The 14573-nt window shown below is 33.4% G+C and overlaps 1 protein-coding gene across 1 annotated transcript; it reads left to right on the forward strand.

Annotated features, from left to right (window-relative positions):
* The first annotated feature begins 779 nt into the window (after window positions 1-779).
* On the forward strand, window positions 780-12486 carry LOC132738889 (endoglucanase A-like). The gene is made up of 12 exons (XM_060726499.1): window positions 780-916; window positions 2155-2337; window positions 2824-3034; window positions 4424-4597; window positions 5240-5424; window positions 5973-6132; window positions 6952-7063; window positions 8422-8572; window positions 9129-9273; window positions 10068-10239; window positions 11171-11361; window positions 12427-12486. The coding sequence occupies exons 1-12, from the start codon at window positions 914-916 to the stop codon at window positions 12474-12476; spliced, it is 1737 nt and encodes a 578-aa protein (XP_060582482.1). The 5' UTR covers window positions 780-913; the 3' UTR covers window positions 12477-12486.
* Window positions 12487-14573: the final 2087 nt, after the last annotated feature.

A 14573-nucleotide genomic window follows, 5' to 3' on the forward strand; every position in this document is an offset into this window, starting at 1 on the left:
ACTTCATTTCATACGAATGACTTTTCTTATAAATGTATGTTCTTTTTATCTACATGCAAAATAGAAATTTTATTGTTTCAAATAATAGTAAGGGAAATAATAAAACAAACTTATTATTCATATCGCGGTTATAGTTACTTCCCTTGGCAATGAAGTTATTATAGAACGACATTTAGTGTATAATATCTCGTGCAGGTGTATTTAATAGAATGTCATCGACTGTATGTTAAAAAGTCATCAGAACTGATACCAGGATAAGAAGATGAGTGTAGTTCCTGCTGCGTGATAACCTTTGTATACCGTATTAAGTAGCACGAAATATTTACCGTTGGGATCTTTGACCAACCACTCGCCGTCCCATTGCTGCATAACATGAATTGAAATAAACCTGATTTAACGTGCATATTTTAAAATCGGAAACTATTGTACGTTAAGTGTCATTGATTTTGTAACTGTAACCACGTCCATCTCCCATCCCCAGTACGTACCATAGCTACGTCTTTTAAACCCTAAAGGAAAGGTTAAGCCTTCTCTGGTTCAGGGTCGCGTTGCAGCATTAGACATCGGTAGTGGTTTTCACGGAAAAGGTCTTGATTTCAATGTAGCCCTTACTTTCAATACCTGAAAGGACGGATGGACCCTCATTAAGCCTAGAAAAATACATACTCAATTTCAATTAAGCTTTTTACTTTCAAGACAATCTAACTAAAATAAATATAATCAAATTAAGCTGTTGGTAATATTTACTGACCGCATAATTATATTTCATCTCTAGTTATGGACCCTTGTTGTTGTACGCGTAACGGCGTTTTTATTTAGGACAAACCTTTGATAACGATAAGATTTCTCTTATAAGTTGAGGAACTAGTGTTTAGACTTTAATAACGGTCATATTCTGTGTCAACTGGTCAGTATGGTAAGTCATGTATTTCTCTGTTGCGCGAAATGGTATCCTATTGATTTAATAATAAAAGGGTTTTTTTTATTCGAAAAAGTATGTTTAAGCGTATAAAGCGACTTTTTTTATAATAGCCAATGAAATACTGGGTTTTTTGTGTGTGATAAAATCCATATTACTCACAGTATATTACTACCTAGTGGTTGATATAGCTGTTCCGAACTATTTTTGCGTACATTTTAAGCTGAATGGTTTCTTTTATTTCTAAATTCAAAAACAAATAAATTTTTGAGTTTTGTTTTAGCTGAAATATTTCTCGATTTAAATATCATTTACCTTATTTTTATCATAGTTTGGGGACCTTTCTGTTAAAAATGTGTCCGAGTTAAATCGTATACATATACATGCACCGTGCGTTAACTGGAGTGCAGGTATTAGTGAGACAGAAATGTCATATTTAGATGATCGTTCATTGGTTACTTTTCTCCGGGGTTTCATATTGTGATAACAGGGAACGTGTTTTTAGGTTTGACTATGATACAAAAGAGAAAGAACATCAAAACACTCGGCAATCTGATATACTCGGGGGGGGGGGGGGGGCTACGCCCCCTTGTATAAATCAGACAGCCTCGTGTATCGATGCTCTTTCTATTATATAGTTAACGGTAACTCCACAGTAATGACTATAGACTTTAATTATTTTTGGTTGTTCAACGGTTGTATAGTAACGTCTGACGTCATCTTCTGATCGTGTGTCTTTTTCCCGCGCTGAATTGAATAGTTGGAATTTGCTGTTATTTCACTTACTAAGCAAAAAATGGAAATAAAATTTGTTAATATTGCAAGAGCGCTTACAGCGAGAATTTTTTTTTTATAAAGTTGGGACGAAGTAAAATTTAACACATTGAAAGCAATACGAGTACATTAAATATCAATTTCTATAACTTTTGCATTTAAAGTACATTAATTTTTATAATATTTAAGTTGCTCTATTAGACAATTTATTTTAAATTTAGGTATTCCTAAATATTTCACTATGTACTGTGATCTGTAAACTTTTTCAATGTGTAGCAGAAACTTAAACTCTAAATAGTTTTCGCTCTGTTTTAAACAGTGTGATATAATTTGTATCTCACAGATATAAATGTTTTAACTGGAGTGAAAACCATTTTGATATAATATAGTATTTAATCATGAGGAATGGGGTATGTTTCAATAGTCAATTCATATATAATAATGAAAATATCTGCTTATAGTTGTGGAAGGCATTGTTTATCCTTGTTGCTTGGCAACACTGTTGCCATGGCGAAACTTTGACTATGAAGCTTCTACAACACTGGGACACAAACTGGGAAGGCCAATTCACTGTTCCATTACAGAGTAACGTCCTCGGTTGGGAACTAAAAATAAACTTCAGCGTTCCCGTATCTGGTATTCAGGTTTGTTTTTAACTTTTTCTCGTGATATTTTTAATGGGAACAGTGACGATTTTGTAAAAGCTTTTCATACAAACTTGCTTTTTTTGTTCCATTCAAATGATTTAACCAGGCAGGTTAAAAACAATTCAATATTTCAAAATGTATGTTATCTCTGTGGAAGAGATATAATAAGTTATACATATTTATACTAATTAATATATATGATTTGTGGTTGAGCGTAAAAATTAATCATAAGTTTTAATTTCGTCACCGGGATCATTGTGGTGGTTTTGTTTTGGAGTCATTGTTGGCTAGGAATATATGTTCAAATCGTAGTGTCTCAGTTTTGGAGAGCGCTGCAATCATCCACTAAGACTTGACCTTTTTTTAGGGTTTAAAATTTCAAAAGTTTTAGTTATGGTCCGGAGTAGAGGTGGAAGTTGGACGTGGTTATAGTGCATTACATTGACGCTGTATGTTGTTGCTATTTCATTTCATATTATTCAGCAATGGGACGGCGAGTGGTTGGTCAAAGATCCCAAAGGAAAATATTTCGTGCTCCTTAATAAGGTAGACAAAGGTTATCACGCAGCCGGAACTACACTCAAAATTAGAATGATGGGAAAATTCAGCGGAAGTACCCCACCGACTGCAACAGCAGAATTCACTGACCTTACCGGTGACACCCAAACCGTTCCACCGGTTCATATACCATCAGGTATGCACATTTTATTTTCATATGACATTTGATTTGGTAAATTACTCTAAAACATGCCATATAATTGAACACCTGCATAACGTGAATATTAGAAAATAAAGTTATCCAAAATTCTAAATACATTTAATTAATATTTGTTTCTCATTTAGAAAGTTGCCATTTCTAAACAATGCCATTCAAAACACTTGAGCGCTATATCATATTAATTATTGCAAATAGTTCCAAACTAAGCAAGAAGTCTTGGTTAACGTTATATGCTACCATTTTAACAAGAAATACATGAAAAGACTCATGAAATCACGGGTGTCACTAGTATGTTTTCAAAAGCTAAAGGCCTCTGTTACCAAGGCAAACATCGCAGTCAATTTAAGGAAGTTAAAGTTAGTTCTATACTATAAACATTTGTAAACGTATAGGTCAAATCAGATATCAGAGATATTTTCGGTTTGTGACGCTAAACTCATTTTTATTGATTATGTTGGAATTTTCTTATATTACCTGTTGATATTACCACCCTAATTGGCACTATAAGGAACTAAAAAACTGACATCATCTTAAAGTACACTTGTATGCAAAATTTAAACAAAGTTTACCGTACGGAAATCAAGTTATGGCCACTTTTCTGAACTTAAGCTAGGATTTTATGAGGCTTTTTTTTAGAAATGATGAACCTTTAAATAATCTGCAATGACATTCTAATGAAAAACGATTTCCCATTAATTTTTGGAAAGAAACAAATAGTACCATTCAGCTAACAATCCACATAAGCAAAATTGTGGTTTCTACTTAAAATTTATGAAATCTGTATTAAAATGTTACCCTACTCCACCCATTTTTACCACGTGTCTTACCATTTTCCTACTTAGGGAGCCTAATTTAAAAAAATCCTTAAAATTTACCCAAATGAGTGCCTGTTTTCAAAGTTTCCCTAAATTTTAAAGAAGTATATTGGTTGATCTTGTAAAATATGAAATACTTTTACCGTCCAGTTTTGATTTTATTACACTTTGAAAATATCAGGTACCATATTTATTACTAGATTTAGCATAGTTTAGCCAATAAATACCTATGTAAATTAAAAATCAAAATTAAACACTTTTTTCTTTCCAAATGGGACATAAGAGATACATAAATAATGTTAAAAGAAAAAAAAAATGAAAAAAAAAGTTGACCCTTCTGGGGATTGAACCCACGGCCCTCATTTTCAATGTAGTTAACAATAGTATACTCTTCAAAGCGGAGGTAATGCATTAGGATGGTATTACCTTAAGTTGTTTTGCAATCAAAGTAAAACTGTCAGTTGCAGAGCAGTTTATTTGACTGTTATTTTGGGTATTTGGCAAGTCAGTAAGAAAATAATAAATTCGTGATTTTAATCTCAACTTTCAGGACAACAGCACACTGACTACAATTACGAAGAAGTCCTTGTAAAGTCGTTGTTATTTTATGAAGCGCAGAGATCCGGAAAACTTCCGGCAAATAACCGCATCCCGTGGCGTGGTGACTCCGCCCTTGGAGATCAAGGAGCAAATGGGGAGGATTTGACAGGGGGGTATTATGACGGTATGAAATTTACTGTTCTTGTATAGAAAAAGTGACATGTTCAGTTATACCAGATCCTAATATTTACATTCAAAACATATATAATTATTACGTTAATACGAGGTCTATTGAGTTTGATTTTTTGTTTACATAGCACATCAAAATATGTATAATATATTGGTATGTTAATAATATATGGAATAGCTTTTTTGTACTATACACACACCTGTTACGTTCGCATATTTATGGACCTGTGATACGTACTGTAAAGGTGGGCCAACAACATTTTGTTCTCTTTCTTTATAGTATTATGTCTCACTCTTATTTACTGTATGATGATCTTCATCGTCGTCGTCATCGTCAGTTGAATCATCATCATGATGATAATCAACACTAGCATCATCGTCGCCGATATTTACATCATCAACATGATTATTAACATCATAAATTTAATCATCATTACCATCATTGTCATCATTATCATAACCATCACCATCATCATCATAAAATAACTATTATAATTTTATCATCATTATGTAATAACATTGCTTACACGTACGTATAGGCAATTATTTACTAAGCTAATTCATAATCCTATTTATTTAACATAATTATAACCCTTCTTATGTCATAGTTATATTTTGTGATTTCTTTTTGTCATAGCCGGGGATCATGTAAAGTTTAACTTCCCAATGGCTTACACCACCACAATGCTTGCATGGGGATATCTAGAGTGGAAGGACGCATACACCCAGTCTGGGCAGCATCAACAAATACTCGATGCTATAAAATGGCCTCTAGACTACTTACTTAAGTGCCACGTTGCTCCACACGAGCTTTACGTGCAGGTATTCATTGCGAAGTAGATTCTACCTTAGTATTAATATCTGATCGTAATGTTTAATTTTGAAATCCATGCCAGTAGTACCTTTAACCATGCTATTCTTCTAAATATTGCTTCATTTAAGATCAATTCGTTTTTCAAGTGTGTCGGCTTTATTGAAACACTTGAAAGGAAACCAGCGAAGAAAGGGACATAACAATGATACAAATGGCTGGTATCATGTCAGAATAGTAATCTTAAGATTGTATGGGGGTCAGTTGTTGTTTCCTTGAGCTCCTTGTGCATTCATTGCTTATTACTGGCTGCTTCCAGGAACTGATTCAATGGTGAATCTTTAAGCTTTCTTCTTCATAAATAATTGAACTAAAATAAATTTTTATGTAAACTAAGAGACTACTGTACAATTTCTTTTCTCTGTAAAAGTACTTCTCAAAGACCGGTGTTTATTTATGGTTCTTGATGGATATCAATAAAATTTGACCGATGTAAAATGTATTTTTATGAATTATGCAGTCCTATAAATAGATTGCACATGTACTTAAAATCTCATAGGTAGGTGATGGGGGACAGGATCATGGGTTCTGGGGTAGACCAGAAGATATGAAAATGCCTCGACCAGCCTTTAAAATCACGGAATCAAAACCCGGAAGTGACGTGGCCGGTGAAACCGCAGCAGCAATGGCGGCTGGTTCCCTTGTATTCAAGCATATTAGTATGTAAATACATTACTGTAACATATAAATTTTCCTTGAAACAAAGATTACTCACTTTGGCGCATTATACTAATTAATTGCTCTCTTCTTTAATTTAATATTTCAATTTTCAATTTTTAATGGAGATATTCTTTCTATCGGAGGAATATTAAAATTTTCGGAAAGTTTCATGTTTTCGTTGACTTATGTTTGGTTGTATTTTTTCCTGGTTTTACGCAAGTTTTAACACATGTTTTTGGTCATACCTTGGCTGTCGATCGGCCTTACCGGCATTCCTTGATAACTAACCTGTAATTACTAATTTCTCCCTCATTTGACGGACTACTTTTACCACATAATTTTTGAAACACCGGAGGGTGACAAATGACATTACTCTCAATGTCTGTGATCAATTGTGACGGAGAAATAACGACTTGTCCGAGTATTGAACCAGTAGCCTATGTATTACTAATTAATGCGATGCTGTGTGGATAACATATTTTATGTATGATAAAAATTATTTTGTTAACCTTCATCAGTTATGTGATTTTTTATCTTAAAATATCATGAAATGTAAGAATCTATGACAAAATTACCGTTTTTTTATACATAAACATACTTAAAATCATATAAATAATACTTAAATTGATAATAATTTTCAAACATGTATACGTTGATTACATTATATCGACATCAGTTCAATGTTATACACAATTTGTTTGCTGTAACATACGTAATTATAAGCTAAAGGTTTTAACCGTAAAGTTAGCAAGTGACACATACAAAAAATCAACATAGAAATAATAATGATTTAATATCTCTAAAAATATTTTCTCTAGATGCAACATACGCCAATATTCTTTTAACTCATGCCAAACAACTCTACGAGTTTGCAACACAGTTCAAAGGAAAGTACAGTGACAGTGTAAGCGCTGCCGCAGGCTTCTACAGGTACGTATGTATTACGTTCAATCTTTTACCCCTCTGTATATCTCGAAATACTACGATCATAGTGTTATATGTAATGCGAAAACTGTCATGCGTCAGATTCCAACTGGCGACGGCCGGCAGCACAATATTTTGCAGCAAAAAGCGGAAAAAAACAACAACTGTTACAGCAACAAAATAAAAACAAGTAAAACAACAACTTCTCCTTACCTGTAAATTTGCATACTATGCCCGCTACCTTTCTATAATGTGTTTAGTTATATGTTCTTTTGTGTTCGCTTGTGTTTCCTTTTGCATATCTTGGATTGCACTCGTTTCTTGCATTATGGATAAAAGTAAATAAATGTATTCCTCCTTGTTAATACATGAATATTGTTAAAAATCATGTGTGGCAACTCGTGACATGTTGCTGTCTGTCCATTTCGGTATCTTAAAAGCAATTTAATACCAACGCTTAAGGTCACATAGTCAAAAATAAAATATATCCTCTTCCATTGAAAAGCTGCAAGCCTCAAGATTGGCCAAAATGTTTCAAGAAGACTTGAGATAAATGAACTGAGATTTTAGGAAAGATTTAAGATCCAAGCAATAATTAACATCTTATGTGCAACAAATGACTGATTTTGCAATATTTGTCACTATATATCTACTGCGTGACTATTGCAGTAAGAGCTGCTCTCTTTGCATATATTATCGTTTATTTTGTAATATGTATACATGGATTGTAAGTTTCGTGTGAATTGTTTTCTTTGGTCTATTTCACAATATTTCCGTACTATTAGCAGTGAAACAAATATACTTTATGACAGTACCCTTACACTCCAAAAGTATAATTTCATAGAAAAAGTTGTAAGCATTCTTAAGAAATGTGTATTTGTTGACAATTTACTGACATTTCTAATATGGAATAAGACTTGTAATTGCTTGAATTTTTTTTCATTTAAAACTCAGTGAAATACCGTAATCATGCATGCGATTATCTTTAATCATTCTTTTTAGCGAGAATTGCCTTAACTGTCGCCATTTTGCTTAAATGTCAATGATTTTTCATTAAAAGTTACTGTGTCGCTGATTGGTCAATATATAAATAACACATGGGTTTGTGGGTAACAGTAAAAATATCATCCCGAGGAAAATACTGTTACCCGAGGCGTAGCCAGATTTTATACTGTTAAAAATACTGTTACCTATGTAACAGTACAAAATTCTTAGTCACGTGGTACACTTGCATTAACAGTAAAAAATAACTCCCAGAGGCCTATGGGAAATTAGCATTACGAAAAAAGAGAGGGGTAATAATGTAAACTGTCTACGATGCAACGCGTAATCTGATTCGTCAATATCTTTATTTATCATCACAGATCAGGTGACTACCAAGACGAGTTAGGATGGGCCGGTGCATGGTTATATGAAGCTACGGGAGAGAACACATACCTGGCTGACGCCGAAGCTAACCGTGTCAGTGGTGCCGGCTGGGGCGACTCCTGGGATGACAAGACTACTTACACAAATGTGAGAAAAAAAATAATGCAAAACTTGATAAAGTTGTGATGCACTATGCATCAATCACTTGTGACCTTTGCTGTTCGGATTATAAAATCATTTCTCCCCACATACGGGTTAATATCACAATGCTCATTTCCGGTTATTTATCCGGTTAGGTTGGGGATCGATGGGCAGGTATACATACACATGCCATAATTAACGAAATGGGGAGGGTGATGCCGGCTTTCAGAAAATTAGACATTACATTCAATAACACTTTTATAATTAACACCGAGCGTCGCTTCTTTGGAACATATTGTACAACAGTGAGCACTCGAATGTAATGATTGCTGAAAAATTCTGGCATAAAGTAAAGCGAAACTATCGAAACTATTGAAGTGAACTAGTTTTATGTTTATCGATTTTGTACATTTGATTTTAAAGTAAAATGCTTTACAGATTTTAATGATTATTTTATATTTCAAAGTGTGTCATACTACATTCAAGAGGTATAATTGCTTTGACATTTTAAATCATAAAATGAAATATAGTTTTATTAACATTACTGCATGTGGTTTTGCAGGTTTTGTTGTACAAGCTTACAAAAAAGGACATTTACAAAACTGATGTGGAGGCAACGTTTACTGACTGGATGCCCGGTGGTACCCTTGAGTATACCCCAGGTGGCATGGCTTACAGACTGCAGTGGGGAACCCTCAGATATACAGGTAAAACCCTTCACTTAATAATTATATTTAAATAAGCACACGCAACAGCTGCTACAGATTGTGCGACGCTACAATTATCTTCTTCTTTTTTTTTTCGAATAAAAAAATCCTCATTTTCTGAAATTGTCGAAAGGACAAAATCAAAATTTTCAAATTTAGAAGGGTTATCCATTTTTAATTTTACCTATGATATATGGTGTTATATCAGTCAAATATATTTCTTTTTTTTTAAATAAACATGATATATAAATATAAAAGTGGGCGAAGTCAAAACCCCTATTTATTTTAAGGGACTTCTTTCGCCATTTTGTTTGAAAAATCTGATAAATACAAAACAACTTTTTGTTGAATTTTGTTTTGAAAACTGTCTAGAAAGACAGAAAATGGTCTAACTTAGAAAATAAATCCGAACACCAATTTTTTAGTTATTAACACTGTACAGACGTGTAAAGAGTTGTTTACGTGACATCATAATGTAGCGCCAAATATCGCGTGCGAAACAAGACGCATCTATAAATAACATATTACTGCGCGCTGTACAATTGCAGTTGCTTAGCAAGCAAGGGGGTTCGTAACCATTTTTCTTTGATATTGAAATTAAATAAAAGTGTATTTTTTTCGTTTTTCGTGAAATATGGTACATATTTTCACTCAACATGATAAAATGCCACATATGGCATTTTATCATGTTTCGTGAAAATATATTCCATATTTCACGGAAAACTATCCTCTTAATATTTGTTGGACAACATTTCAGCTTTTGCTGATATATCTTTTGTTTGTTTTCAACTCAGTAAATATGGGTCTTGCGGCTATGATGGCGGCAGATGCAGGGCTTCACGCCAAACAGTACCGATGTTGGGCGCTCAGCCAAATCAAGTATGCCCTAGGAGATAATCCGGCACATCATAGCTATGTTGTTGGCTTCGGCGCCAATGCTCCTGCAAGGCCTCATCATAGATCCAGGTGACAATTTGTTACATTATATGTTGTTTATATAAATATGTTATATAATCATAAGCAAAAAAACTGTCTGCTTTGTTTAGTTTTATTGCGCACCAACACAGTTTACGTCATATGGCGCCGAAAAGGAAATATGACTTTGTATGTTACAAACTTAAAGCATCACCAAGGATCAAAACATGCAAAAGCTACGCGATACATAGACACCAGTACTTCGAACCCATTTAGCCGCTTCTTACGATTACGCAGTTATTAACGATAACTGAAATTCGTATGCCTCAACCATTCAAGGCAACCCCTTAGCTACGAAGGGGCCATATACAAATTGTTGCTGGTTTGATATAACTTGGGTTGTTAGGCAAACAACCGTTGTTTTAGGCCATATAACTCGTCCAGTTATTTACAACGAATTTATTATATTGCACAACATCTCCAGACCTTATGAATTATTCTATATTTAAAATATGAATTGTTTAAATTTGCGACTGTCGGTCATATAGGTAATGTTATTGTCATACCTGTCAAACGACAATCGATTTTAAAAAATTGAAATATTGCAGACCACATGAGCGGTATTGTACATTGAAAACAAATGATGTTATGTGAAATATCATGAATGCAAATGAAATTATTTCATTTTAAAATTTTGTTAGTGTTGTTAAGACATTATCTACTTTCTTTACTATTTTAATTGATTGAAACTATGCTGCATAATATTTTTCTTTTTGCATGCATTGCATCATGCATAACACTCTGTTTTCATTTTTCTGGAATATTTCCCGATAGTTTATTTGTGTGTGTGTTTTTCATAATTTATATCTTATAACTTGTTAAACTTTAAAAATGCCACTGCCTTTGAATGCAATAAAACGATGCTTTTTTAAGAAGTAGTTGTATGCAGTTTATTCAACCTGTGCATTTTGAATCTTGAAAGTTCGTGTCCAAGTATGCCTGCACCTTGTGGTTGGGACGAACAGAAAAATCCAGGTCCAAATCCCCATACCTTATACGGTGCTCTTGTCGGCGGACCAGGAAAAAGTGACGATTATAAAGATGATAGGAACGATTATGTGAAAAATGAGGTAGCTTGCGACTATAACGCTGCATGGCAGTCCGCTATAGCGGGTAAGTATTTTTTTTATATTTTACCAAAAACCCTCTTTGCACGAACCTATTTTGGTTTTGACCGAGAACGACATCCGTATCAAAATATCTAATAAAAACGCATGCGAGGGTTACTCGTAATTCAAGAGATAGATGAATTATGTCATTTTTATATAGATGTGTCAATACAAGCACGCTTCGTGAAACAGTTAACCCGTTTTCTGATGTTTATTTATTTTTGTTTTACGGCGAACCAACACATTATATGCCATATGGCGCAGAGATAACGGAAAACTTATTTTGGAAAAGCGCGGTTGTTTAAAATTTTAAAGGAACACTAAGTGCCACAATTATCTAATCTGCTAGTGCTACGAGAAGCATAGACTACAGTTATTCGAACCCATTTAATCGCTTCTTACGATCACACAGAGATTAACGGTGGGTGCATTCCTGATGACTCAAAAATTAATGCAACCCCTTTGCAACAAAGGGTAGTTACTAGTATCCTTTAATTGGACTTATACAGTTTATGTTTTGGACATTGTTTGCTCTCATTTTTGGGAATATCAGAATAGATTACAATTTCAGTTAAACCGACAAAACAGTAGAGAGCCAGGTCAGACTGCATGAAATCATAGGCTAGTCTGTTAAAGGCCATTGTATTTATTTATTTTGGTTTCACCAGGATAACGTTTAATATTTCGATTTTGCGTTGCACGTGCCTTAAGATTGCTTTTAAAATAAAAATTCAATAGGGGTCGATGTACCTTTTTTAATGCATTATTAACCTCAGACGCACGAGAAATCATTTAAAGCCTGAGCACGCAGGCCCTCGTTGTATTAAGCTGTTTTACATTGCACCCCGAGACACGCATTTAAAACAATGCAGTAGCGACTCGTGGTCACAAGAATCTATCCGTTAATGCATGTTTTCTTTAAGTAAATGTATACCTGTGTTCTCAGTTTTTATGCCAGAAAAGCTTTATTTCTCTCATAAATTTTGTCTATTTGTATGTCCATTGATAATTCCATTATGAAGGTGTGATAATTTAAACCATTACTTTTTATTTTTCATGTTTGTTTCAGGTGTAATCCACCTTGCGTTGCAACAGAAATTGCCAACCGATTGTTCGTAATTGTTCGTGATTCAACGTATACTATTACTCGGGATTGACTGTAGTTATTTTAATAAATTGAAAATAACAGAAAATATTCTCATTTTTTGTTAATGTTGTTGTGTTTCCTTTCTTTTTGTTGTTGTTCTGGTTGATATTTTGTAAATCAGTACCTTATTACTTTATTCCGATATCCATTTTCTTGGTCAATGCAATTACATATATATTCTTTTTCGCGCATTATCAAAGAAGCATGCGATGAAAGAATATCCTCAATATCCCTTAGTAAAGAGGACCCGAAATATATCGAATATATTTAAAGCATATTAATTTGGCATTAACATTTTGACAATGAATTTGAAAGTTAGATATTGTGAAGTGAACAAAGAAAGTTATTTAAACATTGCAAACGGCACTTACAATCTACATACATTTCCAACAAGTGGTCAAAATATGCACAAATATCCTTTACTGCGTTTGCTGAAGAGTAGAAATACGGTGATAGTTTGTTTATTTCGAGTCAAGTTAAGTCATCAAACAACTGGACTAGGACAGTCTTTTTCAAGGTCTGTTCCATCTTGTTTAACCCTGTCATCATTTACTTCTACTTCAGTATTACAAACAACTTCTAATGCCCACGGCTGTACATCTCCCGATGCAAACGCGGCAAAAATTACAGCCCCGAATATGTAAATTCCAGCCGTTATATAAAATACAGTCTTCCATTGCTCTTTCTTTCCCTAAAATAAAAATGATATATTATATTATTATAATATATATATACTAGTGCAAAAACAAAATATTTTAGTTCTTTAATTTTTTTCAAAATATATGTGAAAATATTACTCTCAATATGGTATACAAATAAATTTATAGGAATGTTTGTTTAAAAACGCTAGTTTTTTACTTTTTTTTTCTTTAATTGAATAAATACTGATAATAACTTACTAATGTATAAAACTAAATTGCGTAATATGATTTTCTTTTGCAAGATATCAAATGTATCAATAATAATATTTTAAAATTTGATTAACTTACATCTTCCACTATAAATCAAATTGCAAATGGAGCAAGGATGCCACACACGGAAGCAACGTAATTTGAAAACGCCATAATAATCCCTGCATATATTGGTGTGATGTCTACAGAATTAACTAGAAACCCACTCCCGAACTGTATACCAGACATAGCCACTCCAATGGTTAGTAATGTCCCCACAAGGTCTGGGTTTTTGGGAATATTTGCCATGATGACAATACATACTGCATGACGAATACTCCCTTGAAGAAAACAAAAATAATAAACACAACGACTTTCTTATTGCCACTGACAAGAAAGTTGCAAAAGTAGAAAAATTATAAATAGGATTGGAGACAGGATTAAGATTATCAATAAGTATTATGTTCTGGTGTCCCGGTTGGTAATGTAATGCATTTTTTTGTTAAAGCAATAAAAGGTAGTTTTGATATCCAAAATATTTACCTATACCAGAAAACAGTTTACGTATGGATGATGTTGTAAGGCAGCCTCGTTTTCGAACAAAGTCAGCAAAGAGTGGTGTCATACATGAAACGCCCCAGATTCCGATGAATGGTAAAGCGGAAAGGAATCCAGTCTTACTTAAAGTGTAAAAGTCATATTTTATAAACAAAACTAAGCTTAAAATATAAATTAATGCATACCAATTTGGATGTCTGTCGTTATAACAATATAAATCTGATGAAGACTAATTCAGTCAGTGTTGTCTTCAATGAATGCCGAAAATCAAGTTATAATAGAAGAAAATGAATATTTCGAACGTTGAAATAGGTTTGTTTTATAGATCGCCAAAAAACAAACCAAAAAAAAAAAAACCCTAAATGGTATGTTATCATCGATTTTATAAATGCTTCAATTATTGATGTTAAAACAGTTACAATGTATTTGCCTTTTTAATCTCAAACCCAAGGACATCTTCCATGTAACTTGGCGTGTTGCTCATGAATGTATATAGTCCCCATTCCGAGCATGTTTGTAAAACAGTTATTGCCCAAACGGAACGCGAAGGTAATATCTTTGACGAAGGTACACTGGTCGACTGAAATAATAATTATGACAAAATATAAATAAATATCAGGA

This window comes from Ruditapes philippinarum, unplaced genomic scaffold, assembly GCF_026571515.1.
Source record: "Ruditapes philippinarum isolate M1 unplaced genomic scaffold, ASM2657151v2 ctg3623_1_1_1_1, whole genome shotgun sequence".
NCBI lineage: Eukaryota > Metazoa > Mollusca > Bivalvia > Venerida > Veneridae > Ruditapes > Ruditapes philippinarum.

Coding starts and splice junctions, on each gene's coding strand:
- LOC132738889 (XM_060726499.1), top strand. Junction 10,240..11,170: donor AGGCCTCATCATAGATCCAG/GTGACAATTTGT, acceptor GAATCTTGAAAG/TTCGTGTCCAAGTATGCCTG. Junction 11,362..12,426: donor ATGGCAGTCCGCTATAGCGG/GTAAGTATTTTT, acceptor TGTTTGTTTCAG/GTGTAATCCACCTTGCGTTG.